Source organism: Euprymna scolopes, chromosome 19 (assembly GCF_053919585.1).
Source record: "Euprymna scolopes isolate OS-2025 chromosome 19, ASM5391958v1, whole genome shotgun sequence".
NCBI classification, from domain to species: domain Eukaryota; kingdom Metazoa; phylum Mollusca; class Cephalopoda; order Sepiida; family Sepiolidae; genus Euprymna; species Euprymna scolopes.
This window is the reverse complement of record NC_136500.1, coordinates 40,550,611-40,574,610: the sequence shown is the minus strand read 5'-3', so window position 1 is coordinate 40,574,610 and position 24,000 is coordinate 40,550,611. Positions and strand designations below refer to the sequence as shown.

The 24,000-nt window shown below is 27.5% G+C and overlaps 1 protein-coding gene across 2 annotated transcripts in view; it reads right to left on the bottom strand.

The window, feature by feature from the left end:
• The window catches only part of LOC145303543 (uncharacterized), a 573,173-nt gene that overhangs the window by 491,969 nt on the left and 57,204 nt on the right, over nucleotides 1–24,000 (bottom strand). For both annotated transcript variants that reach the window (XM_080145014.1, XM_080145015.1), the window contains exon 2: nucleotides 23,623–24,000. This exon is cut by the window's right edge and continues 2,251 nt beyond it. In XM_080145014.1, coding sequence (XP_080001140.1) covers nucleotides 23,623–24,000 — 378 coding nt within the window. The remainder of the gene's footprint in view (nucleotides 1–23,622) is intronic.

The window sequence follows — 24,000 nt, the reverse complement described above, 5'->3', positions numbered from 1 at the left end:
TATATATATATATATATACGCATATATGTGTGTGTAAATATATATGCACATGAATATATATATGTATATATATATACACACATATCAGTACATATATATAAACACACATATATTTATATACATATATACGTAAATATATATCTACACATATAGAGACAAATAAATACATATATGATGATGATTGCAACGTCTTGTCAGACGAATGCCACTCCCTCAGACACTGAAAAGTCCATGAGCCCAAAAATGACTTTCATCGCCACAGGTCCATTTTAATAGTCTGAGGGAGTATCTATACACAGATGATGTTACAGAGTCTTAGCTTTGTACGACAGCTAAGTCTCTCTCTCATTTCAAAATGTTGAGATCCAGCAACAAGCAAGAGCAAGATAGCCAGCAACAAGTTAAACTGCAGACCAGCTTAATACGGGTACTGGTCTCCCCCTTTATGGTTTTTTAAATGAGAGATTTGCTTCTCCTAGAAAGGTTGCCTTCACCATGGCTTACGGGAGCCCTCTCCACCCCAACACACATATACATACACACAAACACACACGGCGCTAGTTAGCCGTTGACCCCGAAAAAGAGTTCATTCGCCCTTTGGAAGGTCTTGTCTTTAATCCTTCAGGGAGACTAGGCACCCTCCTCACCAAACAAGTCTGGTGGGGGAACCAGTTTAGTCGCCGGTGACCCGACCATGAAGCATACATATATACACGTATACATACATACATACCGATACACGTATACATACTTATAAATGCACATGTACATAAATATAAATTCATATATGCATACATATATATACACACAAATGCATACATACTGACACATCTGTGTGTATACATATGACTCGTAATAATACATATACATAAATACCAATATACAATTTTACATACATATATATATATACATATATGTGCACATATATATACACATACATTTATATGCACATGTATATACATATACACATGTATATACATGCATATACACATGTATATACACACATGTATATACACATATATACGCATGTATATACACATATATAAAAGGCTTCCTTCAGTCTTGACAGACTAGGGATCCTCACGGTAAGGGTGCCTGCGCGTGAAATTCTTATGGCAAGAGTTGCGCAACCTCCAACCACGCCGCTCCTGAGTTGACATTGTTGAATACCAGTGGCAAGCAGCGGTTCAGAATGACTGGAAACAATGCCGAGATAAGTGGAAAGGAAATACAGCACCTAGATTTCACAAATCATAACCCTTTTGGTACTAGCCAGATTCAACGTTGATTAATTTCGGTGATCTAACGGGAACCTGTGTGTCAAGGTTATTATGCTGTATGTACATATATATATATATATATATATATATACATATATATATATATGTGTGTGTATATATATATATATACATGTGTACATATATACATGCGTATACAATTGTGTGTATATATATACACACACAAATGTATACGCATATATATACATATATATATACATATATATACGCATCTATATGCATATATATACATTCATGCACACTTATAAACATATACATATAAATACACTGTATTTACACATATACATACACATATATATATACGTACGTGTGTATGAATATATATGTATCAATAAAATAAAAATACATATACACACATATATATACATATACACACATATATATGCACACATATATATATACATTTACATACATATATATACACATGTATCTACATATATATACATATTTATTCGCATATATGTACATATCTATAGACATATACACACATATATTTATACATATATATGCGTACTTGTATAAATATACATGGATATATATATATATATATATATATATATATATATATATATATATATACATATACAGAGTGTCTACAAAGTCTGGCTGCATAATCTACATGTTGCCCACAAAGTCTGGCTGCATAATATACAGGGTGTTCACAAAGTCCGGCTGCATAATCTAAAGGGTGCCCACAAAGTCATGATACATAATCTAAAGGTTGTCCACAAAGTCAGGCTACATAATCTACATGGTGCCCACAAAGTCTGGCTGCTTATATAAATATATATACATATATATATACACGCTTATATACATATATATACATATATATCTATAAACGTATATATGTATTTATATATGTATATATAAATATCTGTGCATATTATTCGTAATAAATTGGCTCACAATTACTAGCACAATTGGTTGCACTCTTATTTCGTTCAAAAATTCATAAAGTTTTGTATATCTATGAATAATATTTTCTTGAATAATTAAAATTTCAATTTATAATATATGTAATACTTGAAAAATGTGTTTAATAATACGTTATCATAATATCTCTATCTTGCAATTGATTAGCAGCGTAGTGCACAAATCACTTTATATATATATATATATATATATATATATATATATATATATATATAGTCTTATATGTAGTATTCCGAATTTTACTGAGTTTATGTAATTCAATAATCGTGCATATACCAATAAATTTTAAGCCAGAAAGATATGACTTGAACTGTAAGCTACAAAATTAAAAAAGAAAAAAAATATTAAATACTTTGCAAGGATGAGGTATAGGTAAAATATTTTCGCTTGTTTTCTTTCCTTATAAGGGAAATGGTTTTCATAATGTTTTATTGTTAAAGTGTTTTTTATTTAATAAGTATAAATAAAGGCGGTTCTTGTGAAAATTTTCAAACGACATAATGTTTGAATTTGTCCGAATAGTCTTGAAACAATTGTAACTAACGATGAAATACACTATTTTTTGCTATCAGCCCATTCTTTGAAGTCTGGGTTTTTGTTTAAACAATATATATATATATATATATATATATATATATATATATATATATATATATATATATAATCGAAACCAAAACGTTTAGGTTACGATTTACTTTTTCCTTTGACGTTAGTGATTGAGCAAGGAAGGCATCTTTGCTGCAAGGCTAAACATTAAAACATGAACCAATAGCTATTACGTTACGCATGTATATTCGTAATGCCGTCGTCCAACTTTCACTTGGCAAATTCAATGTTTTTTCTTTGCACCGATTTTCTCCAGCTGAAACTTAAATATAAAGTTTTGCATTCGAATATGCTATATATTAAGTTTTATGTTTGTAGATCAAAAACTGACAAAGGAGTTAGGTAGGCAAAATTTTTAAACAAATATATATACGCATACATACATATATATATATATATATATATATATATATATATATATATATATATATATAAAGAAAAAGTTTTGGGTTTGCTATAAGCTTTTTACGCAAATATTACGCAAATATAAATCATTTAGAATATCTGCACGAATATAATTACACGTAATAGTTAACTAAAGATGATAATCCCATAAGAAAACCGAAAAAAAAATGTAAATGAATGTTTAAAAGAATATGCAAATTTACAAGATCTTCGGCAGATGTATGCAATGCCATGACTCATATATAACAACGTTATATTTTCTTTTAAAAAAAAAAGAAAAAAGGCTTGCCTTTTTTCTTTCTTGGCCTTCGGGGCAAGATCAGCGTTAGTATCTGTGGTGATGCTTCGCTTAAATTAAGTTTATTGGTCCTTATACTGAGACTATTACTATTTCTTTTTATACTGCCAAAGTGTTCCTTCTTGCCATTCTTTTAGGGGAGCTGGTTTTCCTCCACATTAAAAAACAACCTTGTGTCACATTTGCTTTCATGGAGAAGCAAATAAATGTCTAAATAAATAGTTAAAAAGATTTATAATATGAATAACACCCAAAAATATGAATAACAATACCCCAAAATATCATAATATATATATATATATATATATATATATATATATATATATATATATATATATATATATAGCGGGAGAGAGGGACGGGGAAGAGAGGATAAAGGGATAGATAGAGATAAAGAGAGAAACCTGGAAAATTGATATTCTTTTTAATTTTGAAACTGGTGGAAATTGGTGGTAGATTTCGAGTTGAAGTCAAACAAACTTGTTTATGTGAACGAATCTAAAACGACCTTCGCGTAAAGCAAAAGTTTTTCAAATGCCACTATATGGTTTGGACACTTTTACAATTTTTAGGGGGACAATTGTGTCTTTTTCAAAATTGTTTTGATGACAATTCGTAAACAGCCTAATTATTTGAATAATAGACATGTGATTCCGACACACTTTTTTCTTTAATAACAAATGATTATTAAATTCCGAAACAAAAAATGGGTTAATATGTATGACCAATCCTGTGGGTTCTACTATTCGATATTGAGCACTATTGCGTTTAAACATACGACTGTATTGTGGTCGGATACTTGAATGAAATCTACTGACTTCGAAAATCGAAAGTTTGTAATAAACTTTAAACAAGAAATGGAAATTGTTGAGATGAACAAGAAAATAACGAGGTCTCCCCCCCTCCGCGATGGGTTAAACCGGCTTACTCCGAAGGAGAAAGTTTCATGCGAATATCTTCAGTCGTTTGTATAGCCCGGTCAGGGGAGATGGCGCCGTTATTATTTTATTTATTTATTTATTTATTTATTTCGCAGAGAATTGTCGACGTTCTTCACAAAGCACCCGATATTCCAAATTGTTTCTCTATCTATCAGGCTCAACGTTACTTAACTTCGGCGATCTAACTGGTACCAGTGAGTCATCTTGGTTATTATGACTCCAACATTGCCAAGTTTAAACACTGCCTTTAGAAATCTTCTATATTTATAAAAGTTCAATATGTCAAAATGTGGGTACCGCTGCCATGTCTAGGGATATGTTCAGATTATTCTTTACTTCGGAATCTAGTGGGAGGGGGAATTCTCCCTCGGTTTTCTGAGGCTTTCCTTTAACATAAGACACACCGCCAGTCTCTATATATTCCATAGTTATTTGAAAGTAAAGCTCTCGACTGAGCACCAATCTTTAATTTAGGTCATTATCAGTGAGTAATATCTGATGATAACCGGCATAGGAACTAGTGAACACAAGATAAGAATGTATGCATGTGTGTATGAGTGCGTGCGTGCATGCGAGGGAAAGTGTTTTTTTTTTGTTTGTTTTTTTTACTGTGGAGACATTTATTAAGAGAAATGACAAACTAATTTGTAAATGATCTTTTTTTAAAAAAAAACATGTTTCCCCACCCCCACCCCTTTTTCTTTTGAATGGCAAATTTATTTTCCCCGAGTGAAACTATAAACGCGGTTCACGCAGTTAAGTGTTACACCATGTTATTGATAAGGCATGCTTAATAAGGTTGTTGTGAACTTATATCCTGATGACGATAGGCCGTGGATCAATAACTACGTTAATCTGCCAATGAATTCGAGAGCTGATTCGGGCAATGCACACACACACACACACACACACATCTATATACACAAGGCAAAGTTATCTGCACGTGTGTCGCGGCATCACAGTTAACGGTGGATCTAAGAGTTAAACTAGCCGCAGATTTGGAATCGGTATCCTAAAACCGATATGCTTATTTATGTTAAAGGTTCTTGAACAGTTTTGAAAAACTCATTAAAACAAAAGTAAACATGTGTGAAAATTATATTAGAAACAAATGTTGCGACATTTTAGAGTTTCCTTCCCACTTTAATACTTTCTTTTATTAATCGACATATGAATAAGAATCTGAGAGTATACATATTAAAATAAAAGATTCGAATCAATAAAAATAAAAAAAGATTAAAATATCAAACTAATGAATTTTATATAGCTCATACACGTCCTGGGATATATACATATACATATATATAGAGATACATATATACATATGAATATACATATATATACATACATATATATATATATATATGTATATATACATATATACATAAACATATACATATGTATATATATATGTATGTATACATATAAACATATACATATATGTACGCATATACATATATATAAACATATGCATATATATGCATAAATACATATATACAAATATACATACATATACATATATATACACACACATATGCATATATGTGCATATATACATATACATATATATGCATATATACATATACATATATATGCGTATGTATATACATATACATATATATGCGTATATATATATATATACATACACACATATATATACATATATACATACATATTCATATATGCATACATATACATATATATAAATGCATATTCATATATAAATGCATATGCATATGTATATGCATTTACACATATATATGCATATACATATATATATGCATTTACACATATATATGCATATACATATCTATATATACGTATATATGTACATTTACGTATATATATATATATATATATACACATCTACGTAAATATATATACATATATATACAAAACTATGTTATCAAAGAGTAAATATTTAACAAATCAAAATTTATCAAAATAAGAAAAGCTCAACACTATTAAGAGGAGCAAAGAATGGTATTAAAATGAAAGATGAGAAATAAAAGTTATATAAAAATTTATCATAGCATAAGAATAATAAGGAAAAATTAAGGGGTAAATTAACAAAACCCCTCTTTAGGCCATGACATTTTCATGTTATATATATATATATATATATATATATATGTGTGTGTGTGTGTGTGTGTGTGTGTGTGTGTGTGTGTGTGTGTGTGTGTGTGTGTGTGTGGTCGCATGCGCAAATGTATGCGTGTACGTGTATATGTACGAGGATCGTTTCAAAAGTAATGCCTCCTATTTTTTATAACTCCAAAATTCAGGAAATATAAAAAATATGTTAGTTTCAATTGAGCTTCGTAAGTTTCTCATCGAGAAAAAATTTCGTGTTTTATTGTCTTGAGGTGAATGTTCATTTTTACCTGTAAATGAAAAGACGTAAACGAAAACCGTTTAATCATGAGTGCGCTAAGAATTTCTTGCAGTTCCTCCTCGAGGTTTGTTAAAACGTTAACGGAAGAGAAGGTTTAAAGCAAATATTTAAGTCATATTCGACTAATGTGAGGAATTCTATGTAATAGAAGGTCACCCAGACTAATGTGACTAACTCTCTCACTCTCTCTCTGTCTTTATATATATATATATGTATATATATATATATATATATATAATAGCAGGCCGTCTGGCGTTGCCCGGTCGAAAGATGCTCTTAAATATGGTAGTATAATGCGTACAGATTACGTATTTATTATTATAGAGACAATTCTCTATCGATTATTTTTATTAAACTTAATATATAGCAGTGATATCAAAACTAAATATATGTGTGCGTTTGTGTGTGTGTGTGTGATTTGAGTGCCAGCAGCTTTAATCAAAACCAAAACATACAACTTTTCCCCCTTATTCCTTAGCTCTGAACCGCGCCCATATATATATATATATATATATATATATATATATATATATATATATATATATATATATATATATATATATACGTATGTATATCTGTATATATGTATGTAAATATATGTATATATAAATTTGGATATATATATATGTACATATACATTTATATATGTGTATATTATACATTTATATATGTTTATATATATACATTTATATATGTGTACATATATACATTTATATATGTTTGTATATATATAGAGATATATCCTATATATATATATATATATATATATATATATATATATATATATATATATATATATATATATGTCATCCCGTTTCTGAAAAGATGGAATTGCAAGATCTTCGAAGCCAGCATTGAAGAAAGCGAGAAAGCAAGCAAGCAAGGTTCGCAGAGTTTTGTTATTATATAGAAAATTATTTATGATTTACAATATTCAAATATAAATGTAGCGATATATATTAGAATGCTCAGTAACAAACAGATCAAGACAAGAATAATTCCATATATATTAAGAAAATTTATAATATTGCTATATAATCATGAAAATGATGTTTATTTCCATTTTTATTTTTTTTTATTTTGCAAGCGGGTTTACGATCCTTAATTTTGAAATGCAATTCATGTTAGATCCGTTCTTCCATTTGATTGGAGATTTTATATTTTTAAAAGAAGTGATATGTTATCGCCTGATGACGTCTTTGTTTATTTATAACTATTTAACGGAAACATTGCCATGATTGTGTACCGGTATTAATAAAATTATATATATATATATATATATATATATATATATATATATGTGTGTGTGTGTGTGTGTGTGTGTGTGTGTGTATATGTATGTATATATATGTATGTATATATATATATATATATATTACTTATATAATCATATATATGTCACACATATATACATATACTTAAATGTGTATAGCATATATATGATTATATAAGTAATATATATATATATATATTTCTATATACGTATATATATAAATTCATACATATGTATGTATGAGTATATATGATTATATAAGTACATATACTCAAATACAGATATAAAATTATATACACAAATATATGCATATATATACATATATATATATATATATATATATATCATTATATAAGTATTTATATGTATAAGGTAGAACCCCGGGATACGTGAGCCCTAGACTGTTTTTTTTATTCAGGTTACAATGTATAATCCGATGTTTTCATGCCCCTGGTTACGGTATTTTCCCCTCCTTACTCGTATTTGATTATATACGTGTATTATTACTGTACTGTATTTTATTATTAATTTTTAATGTCGTATCGCGGGTTTCTGCTGTACTTATACATAAACACATGCACGAGTATTACAGTATGTCTTGTATAATATACAAACTTATATATATATATATATATATATATATATACATATATATATATACACACACACACATATATAGTTGTATAAATATACATATACATGTCTACCTATGTTTAAAAATATATACTTATATAAATATATACATGTATTTAATTAGATAAATGCATATATATACACACATAATATATATATATATATATATATATATTATGTGTATATATATATATAAACACAGTTCATTTAAGAAGAGATTTCTTGTGTTACGCGACCATATATTAGGAATACTTCTGGCTTAAACTAACCATTTGTCCGAAAGATTAGCATGTTCAGTGTCGTTTCCATGTAAATCTGCTTATATTATTAAGAATATAAAAGTAAATCTCACTCTTTGTTTTATTAAGAATTCTTAATAATTATATTCAATTCATAAAAGCATCAAGTGATCCAAGTAAATAATATCTATCTATCTATCTATCTATATATATATATATATATATATATATATATATATATATATATATATATACATATATATATATACATATATATATATATAGACAGATAGATAGATAGATAGACGGGTAGATAATTAAATTATATTTAGTTAAGTAAATAAAATAATATCCAAAATTTGACACTCAAGGCCCGCATATTAGTCGAAAACCAATAAATCAACAAATACCATTCTTAGCATAAATGTGCAATTTTTTAAAAAATTACCTGCAAAACTTTTTATACATTTTTATACATATACATATGTATGTATATTTTATACATATGCATATTTTTATACATATACAAATATTTGTACATATACATATGTATACATTTTTATACATAGATATGTATACATATATTTATACACATAGATATGTATAAACATATTTATATATATACAGATGTATACATTTGAATATATATATATACATATATACTTATGAACATATATATATGCATATATACATCTAACCATATATACATATATAAAAACACATATGAATGTGTACGTATACATAAGTATGCATATGAATATATATATATATATATATATATATACATATACGTATTATTATATAGATATATCCACATTTATTTAAATAAATACTTGTGTATACATTTGAACTTATATACACGTATATACTATACACATGAATACGTATAGCTATATGCACAGCTGAATATATGTGTACGTATAAATATTATTACGTATATATATTGAAACTAGAATATTTCGCGCTCTCATTGCGTTTCCTTCCGTTTGAGTTATCGACTAATAAAAGACCTATACTACTTTAAACTATGAATGAATTTGCGCATTCGCAAAAGTAATAGAAATATATCTAATATCTATATCTTAGCCAAGTAAAATGAACATTTTGCATTTCAACTTGTCGATATATTTCTGTTCGCGTAATTGATCACTTAAAAAAATACTTGCTTTAAAACTGTCCCTTGTGTATGATTACTATGTTCTGTTTATTCAAGTCTCATGTGACCAGTGGTTTCAGAGTTCATCGGTTAAATATTTTCTCACGGACACACAGACATGCATACTTGCATCTACTATTTTCTTTATACAGATTTAAAATTAAGCGTGAGTTACAAGTTTTATTAATGATATTACTAGCAGCTGATTTTCAAATTTGATATATTTTTCAATTCTGAATATACCTATATTTACTTGTGTCACAACGAGGGGGGATTTGACACGGGATCGATTATAAATGGAAGAAATTTTAAGCTTCCTCTAAAGACACAACTTTGGATTTGGACAAAAATACAAATCAGCTTCAGAATTTATCTTTACTAACTGAGGGCCGGAAAAATTATGATACTAGTGCACTTATTGAGGCGTGCTGAAATAATAAACGTTATTACTTAGAAAGCCATTCTTAACATAGGGGAGGGTGTCTTGTACCTATTCTGTATTTAATCTTAAAATTTGATAAATAGATATCTTAAAAATTTTATTAAACTGGAAAATACTACTTAAAAAATAGCGCCGATCAATAAGTGCACAATCACCAAAATTATGCATCGTGTGAGAACAGTTACTACACTTTGTTCCTGGCTAAATGTATGCCCTGATAATGATGACTGAAATAGCTTTCGAAATTAATTTCCGTTACCACTGTTTATTTATTTTGCTAACTGTTGATATGACCATTTAATATAGCTTTCAATTATCTGCTGAACATTTATTTGTTAGTGGGCATTTATCTTTATTATACATTTAGGCAAACATTATTAAGTATTTTACTATTACTTTTGCTGTGGCTACTATTTATTACGTTTCTGTGTATTATCAATGCAACAATAACTAAGTTTGAGGCTATTTTTATTGATTAATCAAATTAAGTAATTACTACTGGAATATGGTCCTCGTCGTATCCTCATAAAATTTTACTAAAAAAACTTCCTATTCTAAAGCAGATTTAACTGTTTTTTTTTTCTTTTGTTCTGTGTCGATAATAATTAAATGTAAAACTTTTTGCTTTAATAAATCAATAATTTAAAAATTAGTGGAATTCGATGTATATATAAAAAGGATTAGAATATGTGTAAACAAGTAGTGATATAATATATGATTTCATATCAAGATTGTATGCACGAATGTAAGAATTAAATATATCTAGAATACAACTTCAATTTAAATACCTATACTTTCAGTCTTGCTTGTAAATGAAGCCTATCAATTATATATAAATATCTATCTACATATATATAAATATATAGATGGATATATACATATATATGTATGTGTATACACATGGATTCATATATATATGTATATATATATATATATATTCGTCATATTCACATGCTTGTATATGCATTTATATATTCCCATATCAATATATATTTTTTTCATATTTATTGATCAAATAAACAATGTGTGTGTGTGTGTGTGTGTGTGTGTGTGTGTGCCTATACATATATGTGTGTGCCTATACATATATGTGTGTACATATATACAAACGTATATATATGTTTGTATATATATATAAATATATATATGTGTGTGTATATATTTATATACATATATAAATGTATATGTGTATATATACATATATATGTATATATACATGTATATAAGTGTGTGTATATAGATACATATATGTGTGCATATATATACATAGGTGTGTATATATACGTATGTGTATATATATACACAAACATATATATATATATCTGTGTGTATATACATATATATGCATATATATATACAAATATATATGTGTGCATATATGTGTATATATATATATGTGTGTATATATATGTCTCTGTGTGTGAATATATATATATGTATATATATGTACTAATATTAACTAATATATACACACATATGTACCGTATTTCTCGATGAATCTCAGTAGTTGATATTTCAAACGAGTTGATATAATAAATTCCTAAGCACAGTATATCTTACTATTCTAATTATTTATTATGCATATAGATGATATAAGAACAATTCACACACATATATATGCATGTATTTATCCAGATATACACATACAAACGTAAATTTGAACACATTTGAAAATATTTATGAACATAAATATATAATTTTACACATAAACAAACCCACATATATCCATACACATATGAATATATAAACACATAACATATGCACATATATTGATACATATATAAACATATGTATGCACATTTGATCATATGTATACATATAGAAATATTTATAAATAGGAATATATAATTATACACATAAATATATACACAGACATTAATGCAGATGCTGTATAGAATGTGTACAAACATACATATATATATAGGTTTACTTATATAAAAATATATATCTACAGATACCGAATCTAGATATATATGTATGCATATATATACACACATGTACATTACGAATAGATATAAATAAAAGTTTATATATATATGCCTTTATATGTCTGCCTCTCGCTCTTATCTCTCTCTCTCTCTCTCTCTCTCTCGCTCTCTCTCTACATATATATATATGCCTTTATTTCTATATATTCGTTTCTATATATGTATATATACATATACATATCTATTTGTCTATATATATTATATATATATGTGTGTGTCTTTATATGTATCTATTGTTCTGTACATATATATATATATATATGTTTACTTATATATGTCTGCCTTCATATACATATATATGTGTGTCTGCCTTCATAAACATTATATATATATATATATATATATATTTATATAAGTACTTTATGAATTTATTAAATTTAAACAAAGATATCATTTTATGTGTAAATTTTCAGTACCCACTTCAGCAGTTCTCGATACATACGAAGAGCTATGTGCGTAAGTTATGAAATATATATGGTAATTAAGCTACACAGAATATTCCGCGTTTCATTCTGGTCTGTATAAATACATATATATATATATATATGTGTGTGTGTGTGTGTGTGTGTGCGCGCGCGCGAGCGTGTAACATGCAAAGCCTAGCCAAATTAATAAAGAGTAGGAAGCTATATATAATATCTGTAACACTTTTTGTTCTTGTGGTTAAGGGAGGAGGAGTTTGATCAACACTGCTGGATCCATAATTTAATATAGTGTTTTGTTTTTAAATCCCGGAAATAGTGTTTCATGGTAAACAACTGCTGATTCCTTACCTAAACATTAGTACTATAGTGAATTCTAGAGCGGAAGTTGATGCATTGATAGCAGGTGATCAAATGACTTACTGATTAAATATTTTTCGAGTGAATGATAAATAATATAAAAATAAAATAAGTTTATTTATATAGCTTTTAAGGTTTAAAAACTTCCAAGGTATGTGTATATATATACATATATATATATATATATATACATATATATATATATGTAAATATATATACATATATATATATAAATATAAATATATATATATATATAAATACATATAAATATATATATAAATACATATAAATATATATATAAATACATACAAATATATATAATATATATATATATATAAATATATATACAAATACATATCTATATAAATATATATAGAAATACATATCTATATAAATATATATATAAATATATGTATATATATGTATATATATATATCAATTTACATATAAATATATATATATCAATATATATAATATATATATCAATATATATATAAATATATATATTAATATATATATAAATATATATATATCAATATATATATATAAATATGTATATATCAATATATATATATAAATATGTATATGTCAATATATATGTCAATATATATATATATCAATATATATATCAATATATATATATCAATATATATATCAATATATATATAAATATATATATATATCAATATATATATATATAAATATATCAATATATATCAATATATATATAAATATATATATATCAATATATATATATAAATATATATATATCAATATATATATAATATATATAACAATATATATATATCAATATATATATATATAAACATATATATCAATATATTTATAAATATATATATATATATATAAATATATATGTATATAAATATATATATATATCAATATATCTATTTATATATATATAAAAATATATAAAAATATATATATCAATATATATATAAACATATATATATATATATATATCAATATATATATAAATATATATATATAAATATATATAAATAAATATATATATAAATAGATATAAATGGATATATCAAAAAATATATACATAAATATATATAAATAGATATATCAATATATATATAAATATATATAAATAGATATATCAGTATATATATGTATATCAGTACATATATATATATCAATATATATGTATATATATATAAATATATATGTTATATATATATTTATCAATATATATATCAATATATATGTCAATATACATACGCATATATACATATATTTATATCAATATATATATATATATATATATATATATATATATATATATATATCCATATATATATCAATATATATATATAGCAATAAATATATACCAATATATATATATTAATATATATATATATATCAATAGATATATTTATCAATATATATCTATATGTAAATATATATATATGTCAATATATGTATATATCAATATATATATATGTCGATATATACATATATATGTTAATATATGTACATCAATGTATATATAAATATATATATATATACATATATCAATATATATATATTAATATATATATACATATACTTATATCAGTAATTATGTATATATCAATATATATACATATATATATCAATATATATGTATATATCCATATACATATACATATATATAGCATTATATATATCTATATATATATATATATATATATATATCAATATATATATATAGATATAGATATATTGAAATATATATGTATATCAATATATATTTATATCGAAATATATATATCAATATATATATATATCGAAATATATATATCAATATATATGTATATATATATGTATATATCTCAATATATATATATACATATATATATATCACTATATATATATATTTATATATATCTCAATATATATATATATCCATATATATATATATATATCAATATATTTCTATAGATATATATCTATATCTATCTATATATATATATCTGTCTATCTATATCTATCTCTCTCTCTCTCTCTCTGTATATATATATATATATATATATATATATATATATATATATCTCAAATGAACCCTTTTCCGGCGTTAACGGCCAACTAGCACCATGTGTGTTTGTGTGTATGTATGTATGTGTTGTGGGTGGAGAGGGTTCCCGTCGGCCGTGTTGAAGGCAACTTTTCTAGGAGAAGCAAACCTCTGGTTTAAAAAATCATAAAGCGGGAGACCAGAACCCGCATTAATTTGGTCTGCAGTTTAACTTGTTGCTGGCTATTTTACTCTTGCTTGTTGCTGGATCTCAACATTTTTAACCGATATAGAGAGACTTAGCTGTCATACAGACCTAAGACTCTGTAACATCATCCGTGTATACATACTCCCTCAGGCATTTGTCTATTAAAATCGTTCCGTTGCGATGGAAGTCATTTTTGGGCTCATGGACTTAAAGTGTCCGAGGAAGTGGCACTCGTCTGACATATATATATATATATATATATATATATATATATATATATATATATATATATATATACATATATATAGATAGATAGATAGATAGATAGATAGATAGATAGATAGATAATGAAAACAAAAAATAGACACACGTATTAAAATTGCTTGAAAAGTAAATATAAATGAAAACGTCAAAATCTAACATCTTTTGGTTCGTGGCTTTCCCTGCTTATTTTCACACACACACACGCACACAGATACACAGGCACACACATACACAAGCACACACACACACACACACACGCAAAAACTCATATTTCTTGAAAAGACTAGTGGGTGGGGGGAATTTTATTGAAAGAAAATATCATATAAGCAAGAAAGTGACGTAAAAAGTTAATTATTTTCTTTCGTCTTATTGTGCTTATTTTTACACGCTACGTTTTAAAAATGAATTATATAGATGTCCATATGGCATGAACACTAACGCAGGAATAAAAGAAAAACCGGGCGGATAAAGATCCAATTATGGTAATTAAAAACAAAACACAAAAACTTTAAGAGCTAAACGAGTTCACCATTCACTTACATAAACACACACGTATATATACATACATATACTTATATACCGGTATATAAAGACATGCACACAAACACATATATATGTGTTATATATTCATATATACATATATATATATATGTATATATATTCATATATACATATATATATATATATATGTATATATATTCATATATACATATATATATATATATGTATGTATAATGCACACATATATGCCTATGTAGAACTAGGTATGTATAAATATATGCTTAGATACAAATATATATGTAATTATATATATATAATATATATATATATATACATATGTCTATGTAAAAAATATATGTATATATTTATATATATATATATATATATAGAATCCAATCTACAAGTATATATATATATATATATGTGTAGCTTTTCTACAAATATATATCTGTATATTTTTTCATGTGTATATATGCACATATATACATATATATGTATATATTATACATATTTACATGTAGATATTCATATGTATGTTTATATATATAAATATATATATATGTATATATACATACAATTCATATATATACAGCTTTATATATGCATATATATACATATATACAGCCATATATACATCATACTCACACACATATATTTATATATATATATATATATATAAATATATATATATATATATATATATATATATATATATATATAGAGAGAGAGAGAGAGAGAGAGAGAGAGAGGGAGATGCATATTAGTATTTGGAGGATTATTTGAAATCGGAATCGGAATTCGGAAAAATTAAAACTTCCTTTTTTTTACATGGGGATCACCGCTTATCAAGGCCCGGAGGCCACTCAGGGATAAGGGTTATTGCGTGTACATTAATCAATGAGATAGTATTGTAGTAATCATTAGTATTGGAGATTTGATAGAGTGTCTTACTAAAGGGGGCGGTTTGTCAGGAATTTGTTTATGTTGGATTTGAAGACATCTAAGTTGTAGTCAGGTGGGAAACAGGCAAACGGAAGAGAGTTCCACAATCGTGCACTTCTGAGAAAGAAGCTCTGCTCATGGAATCTACATTTGGATTTAGGCACAGATAAAGAGTGGGGAAAATTATTGACAGTAGTTTCAGCCAGACGGGTGTTTCTCGTGAAAGATTGGCGAGGAGGGACGAGGGATTGGAGCTCAGACGAGCACTTGCCATGGAAATAACGATAAAACAAAGACAGGCTTGCAATGTCTCTTCTGTGGGAGAGAGGCTGCAGGGAAGAGAAAAAGGCATCCCCCACCAAACCACGAAGTCTATTTTGTACTCTCTCTGTCAAGGCATGATAGCTTTTATACAGATAGAGAATTGTATCAGTAGTGAGATATCTTTTGGAGCGGTAGAAGGATCCCACCATTTACCCAGCGTGCCTGGCAACAGATTTGATGTGCGTGTTCCATTTCAGATGGATATCTGAATAGGTGTCGGAATAGGTATCGGAATCGTGATATTTTTGCGTATTTTCTGATGCAAGAAACTATTTTTTCACTTGTTTTTATTTACGTTTTTTTTTGGTTTTGCTTAAAAGTTAATTATGTATTTCTGGTGGCAATAATTATATTATGAATATTTATTCATTTGAAATTACGAGTAAAAGGAAAATTATGGATAATCATTATAAGTGTGTTTTTCTGTTTCCCTCATATATATTTACAGTAATCTAAAAAGAACGGGTTCCATAATTTTATATTCATACATTTTATATTTGAAATTGTATTGGAATCGGGAATAGGTAAAAAAAATCTGTAATTATATCTCAAATGCAAAATGTATTGGAACGCCTGATTGGTAATTATATATATATATATATATATATATATATATATATATATATATATATATATTTGAGTGAGAAAAAAAAATATATATATATGTTTTTATTTGTTTTTGTTAGCGATACTTTCTTGAATTAATTCAATTATTTATACGAAAGTGCATTTTTACTTAAATGTGTGTCGGGAATAATTTTCCCTTTGACTAATTTTGTAACCCCTAAAGGGAGAGCAGCATATATATATATATATATATATATATATATATATATACAAAAGCATAAATATGCATGTACTTATATCTGTATATATATATATATATATATACACATGCATATATATATGTGTGTGTGTACACATGTATAACTATGTATATATATATTAATGTGTGTGTGCATATGTGTGTGTATCTTGACACCTTTATTAATCTCCTTCCATTTTTGAATGAATACATTTGTATACGATGACAGGGTGTTAAACATGTCAGATTACATCTAAATTTCTTGTAGGGGACACTCTATCCCTCTGTCTGTCTGTCTGTCTGTCTGTCTCTCTCTCTCTCTCTCTCTCTCTCTCTCTTTATGTGTATAAATTTATATACAAAGATATTTTAATTAAATTAAATTTATATATGAAGATATTTTAATTAAATACACTAGATTTTGTAATGAGTAAACTCAAAAAGTATTTATGAAAACAAAACTTGATTAAACTAGAATATTTTATTTGGATTCCTTGTCTTGAAATTTGATGGTCAATAAAGATTGTAAGTTTTATTTTCATTCACTATTTTTCTCGTCACACACACACACACACACACACACACACACACACACACATATATATATACATAATGCACATAGTGTTTTAAATAATAGATATAAACGATATCTTTTATTTCTATCAAATAAACAAAATATGGCGTCTATCTCAAGACTAACACACGTGTATTGGGAAGCAAACAATTGATCTAAAAGAATGTTTTCTAATGTAATCCTTTGGAATGGGGTGACTATTGTTCTGATGAGTTATTTTACTAAATGATTTAGGATTTGTTTGAAAAAAAGAGAAAGAATTTTCGGGACAATTCAAGAAACAGATTTTAAAATAAATCTCACAACTGGAAATATATTTTTTTAATTTGGTGGAAGGAGTTGTCTTTTTCTCTATTTGGAATTCGTCTTGAATTTTTATATTAATATCGATTGAGATTAAAAGTTTTCACTACAAAAGTTAAATATGTACACACATACACACACGGTACCTAATCTGGGTTTTTTTACGCATCGTTATTTCTATATAATTGACTATGCTTTTTATCACCTCACAAGTTGAGTCTGGACATTTCTATTTTCGAATTGTTTACGTTTTTATGCATACTGTTAGTTCAAGATTACGGCATGCCGGTTCACATTAGTGTCGTTCCTTAGGAAATAATAACTAAATTGAGTCAACATGTAATTATTGGTTGCTAGGGAGCCATGGATTTAAAATCTATATTTCCTTTTAGATCCTTGAAAACTGTTACATGGAAAACAGCTGAGAAGACTCTCACACACACACACACACACACACACACACACACACACACACACACATATATATATATATTTCATAATGTTTTTAGGGATATAAAATTTAAATATTGCAATTAGGAAGGGAAGACTTTTATGATTCATGATTAAAAGTAAATTTAAATTTATATATATTCCTTTAATCTTCTCTCCAAAAAAATGTTCTATTCTTAATCGTGCTCATTCACTATATCACCTTCAGATCTTGGAGACTATTCACGTTCGACTTAGAAAACCTTCCCTTTGCAAGCAAAGGGAATGCCTCCTGGGTTTGAACGTGATTAATCTCTAGGGTATTCGACCATAACGCTGTTTTATTTTAATCGTTTTCCCACTTTTTTTCTCTCCGTAAATTGAATAAAACGCAATTTTAATCGTTTTTTCATTCTTTGTTTTAAAAATTTCCTCGATACAGCTTTGAGAAGCGAGGGTCGAAACCGATCAGCTCACCCCCCCCCCCCTCATTTCTCTTTCTTCCTCTTCTGTTACCCCCCTTTTCCTCCCTCGGAGAGAACATTAAAGGAATATATATATATATATATATATATATATATATATATATATATATATATATATATATATATTTATATATATACAAATTTACTTTTAATCATGGATCATAAAAGTCTTTCCTTCTTAATTCCAATATATATATATATATATATATATATATATATATATATATATAACATCATACAAAATCAACGATTAAACATGCTTCATATTTATCAAAGTTATTTAAAACAGGAATAGAAAGAAGCGTTTAATCAGCGCTCATTCATTTGCAATTATTCTAACTTGCATATAATAGTTGTTTCGGGTGGAAAATTTTACCTATTATTATGACAGTAAAACAATTAAAAAGGTTAATATTTATGTAAGTCAGATATGATTGTTTATCTAATACTAATGATCCGTATACTAATGATGGGATTTGCTATAAATGACGTATTTTCTTTTTATATCATTTCTGTTTTAACAATCTTCCCTAACAGAATGTATAGTATGAAAGTATAGCAGTATAGCTACATTCCAAGATGAAAGTTTCATTGTTCTTACTAAACACCTCTTTTAGCGTATAAAAATTTCGGTACATTTTTTACAGATCCGTTTCGTTATGCAGAAAATAAACAATATTATTATTTCAATACTGAAACTTCTCGTGCATATACTCAGCGGAAAAAAAAACAGAAAAAATAGAAAGAAAAAATACGTGACTATATAGTATCAAAAAAAGATAAAAGGAAAATCCATTAAACTATCAGCATCCCTTATTTGTTTAAGTAGCCATCTTTGAATATATCAAAAATTTATACCGGCTTTAGTCAAAGTTTAAATTAAAAATATTTATTAAAATGTTTTAATCTAACAAAGAAATTATTTACATTTAGCGAATAATATTACTTTTTTTTAATTTTATATTTATTGTTTGTAATATGTTAAATTGGGTTATATCTAAAATAGGGTGTATAAAGGTCATGGATACGAAAATACTCAGTTTTTATAATTTGTATGTTATTTTTTGGTGTCAAATAGTTTGGTATTTTTCTAATATTGTAAACACACATATGTATGGGTGTATATATACATGAATGAGGTTATATATATTATCATATTATATATTTATTTTTTATGGATATGTGGTCCAGCTCTTGTGAGTATATGAAAGAAGGTAGTCTTCCAAAAGGTTGCTCTACACACGCGCGCGTGCGTATGTGGAGGGGGGGGCGTTAGTGTTTGTGCTTTTCCAGTAAAAGCTTAATTGAACTTTCAAACATGGTTGATGAGAATCGATGTCGATTTGTTTACGTTACATAATGTTTCGTTTTTTGAGACAGAATCTGGCTTGAAACCGACGCCATCATATTAATTTAATTTTTCCTTTTTTACCCATATATATATATATATTCCATACCTGGGGGAAGAGCTTCATCACTTGCGAATAATACACTAAGAATCTGTCTAGTCATCTTCAGATATTAAGGACTGCAAGAGGGAATGGAATGGAATGCACACACATACACATACACGGGCGCGTGCACGCACACATACACACACATATATATATAGATGTAGATATTTTCATTACATGTACATACACATTACTATGATAAGTATTTACTTTATCAGTTTTCAAGTCTTATTAATAATAACACGAAAACAGAGAGGCGCTAATACTTCATCCCGTCCGCGAATCGCTAGACCATTATATCATAGAGTTCTCTCTTTTTTATGTGGTATGATATATAATTATTTCATCAATCAAACAACACCACAGCTCATACAAACCATGAAAGCCACGGATCAGAATTCCTAGACTTATGCTTCGTTTTAATTTGGACTCATCTGTAGAATATATCCGAAATCTGCATTTCAAAACAGAGCCACTTGCATGCGAGGCGAATGTCCTGCCATATGTATGTTGTAATAGTTTTCCATAGTGTAGAAGGCAGGAGAATCGGGATATCGAAAATCGCCATGGTTTTGGAGTCGAAGCATCATTATCAGTAACCAATAGTTCTCCAGGATAACTCCAAACTTTGTTGTGTTGCTACATTAAAACTTTTGCAGTTAGAAACGTATCCTCGGTCTGGATAGGTTTACGTATTATCTGATTGAAAAAAAAAATTCAGATTTGTTCAAGAATTTCAAGCTTAATTTGGCGAGAAAACATTCGAATTACCTCGATAGGAAGTATATTGGTGCTATTCATTACCCTGACAATGGCAGGAAACTCTAATTTAATAGATTTAATATGCCAAATAGAACCTTTTTTTTAATATACTAAGCAGGTCCAGGCGATCAACGTAATTGGGATAATTTGCATATTGGTGCAAATATGACATCTCACTAAGCATTAATCGACATTGTTTTTTTTTTAATTGAACGTTTTTTGTTTTTGTTTTTTTTGTTTTTTTTTTGTTTGTTGGATTATTACACGGAATTTCATTAACACATTTTCGACATTGAAAATCAGAAACACCTAAACACAGACATTATTAAGCGTACACATACACAGGCGCGGACACACATACACACGCACAGAAACACACACACACACACATGGATACAAACACACACGCACTTCATAGCACATCAAGTTAATAGTCAGTTAATATGACCCTCCTCCACATTAATTTAATATATTATATTCCTCCATCATGCATTTCGGTTCATTTGCAAATTAATCAGCCATTTTATTCGCATGTTAAATTGTAGATTTAATTAATACCTGCCGAACTGCACGCACACACAGACACACACACACACACAATCACACACACGCACGCACACACACATACACACATCGGATCCTTCTTAAAGAATCTTTTCTATAGTGATATTTGCGATAGTATTTTCGATTAAATTTATAACTAGGGATAAAGATGAAGCATTTGAGGCGAAAAGTCTTTTCGGTCACTTTACTTCTGGGTGATAAGACTTCTTTCTTTTTTTTTTCTTTTTTTTTATTTCCCAGGCTACGCCAAGACACGGGATGTGCTAGTACTATGTGTAGACTTTTTTCTTTCTTTTTTTTTTTTAATTTCCCAGGCTACGCCAAGACACGGGGTGTGCTAGTACTATGTGTAGCCTTTTTTTCTTTCTTTTTTTTTTAATTTCCCAGGCTACGCCAAGACACGGGGTGTGCTAGTACTATGTGTAGACTTTTTCCTTATTTGCTCCAACACTGAAGTAGAACGTTATAAGTATTCATCAAATATCTTTCTGTTTGTCTACACAACATTTGTTTTTCCAATTCCACTCTCAAACAGTGGCCAGACAGAAAGCAAAGAAAACGCAATAAATCATAAATAAATATATCTTACCTTCCATCCTGCCGAACTGGTACTGTCTCCCTTATCCTTGAAGTAAGGAACGTTCTGAACCATCCAGTCGTAAATCTGTGACAGGGTAAGCCGTTGATCAGGAGAACTTTGGATAGCTTTCGTTATCAAGTCGGCGTAAGATAGGTTACCCCAGGCGTTTCGACGCGATGACGATTTCTTGTTGATAGCCAGCGCGTCCTTACCCTGGAGACCCGCCTCGCCCATCACAGAGGGGCCGATTCCATCCTCGTGAGAAGGACTGTTTTGGGAGTCCGGCCCGTCCGACGGACCCACTTCGCGGGGTCGCAAAGGCCATGTGTTGGACCTGCCCCGCATTTGTGGTTTAAAGTTCAGGTCCACGTCCGAGGGCGACAGTTT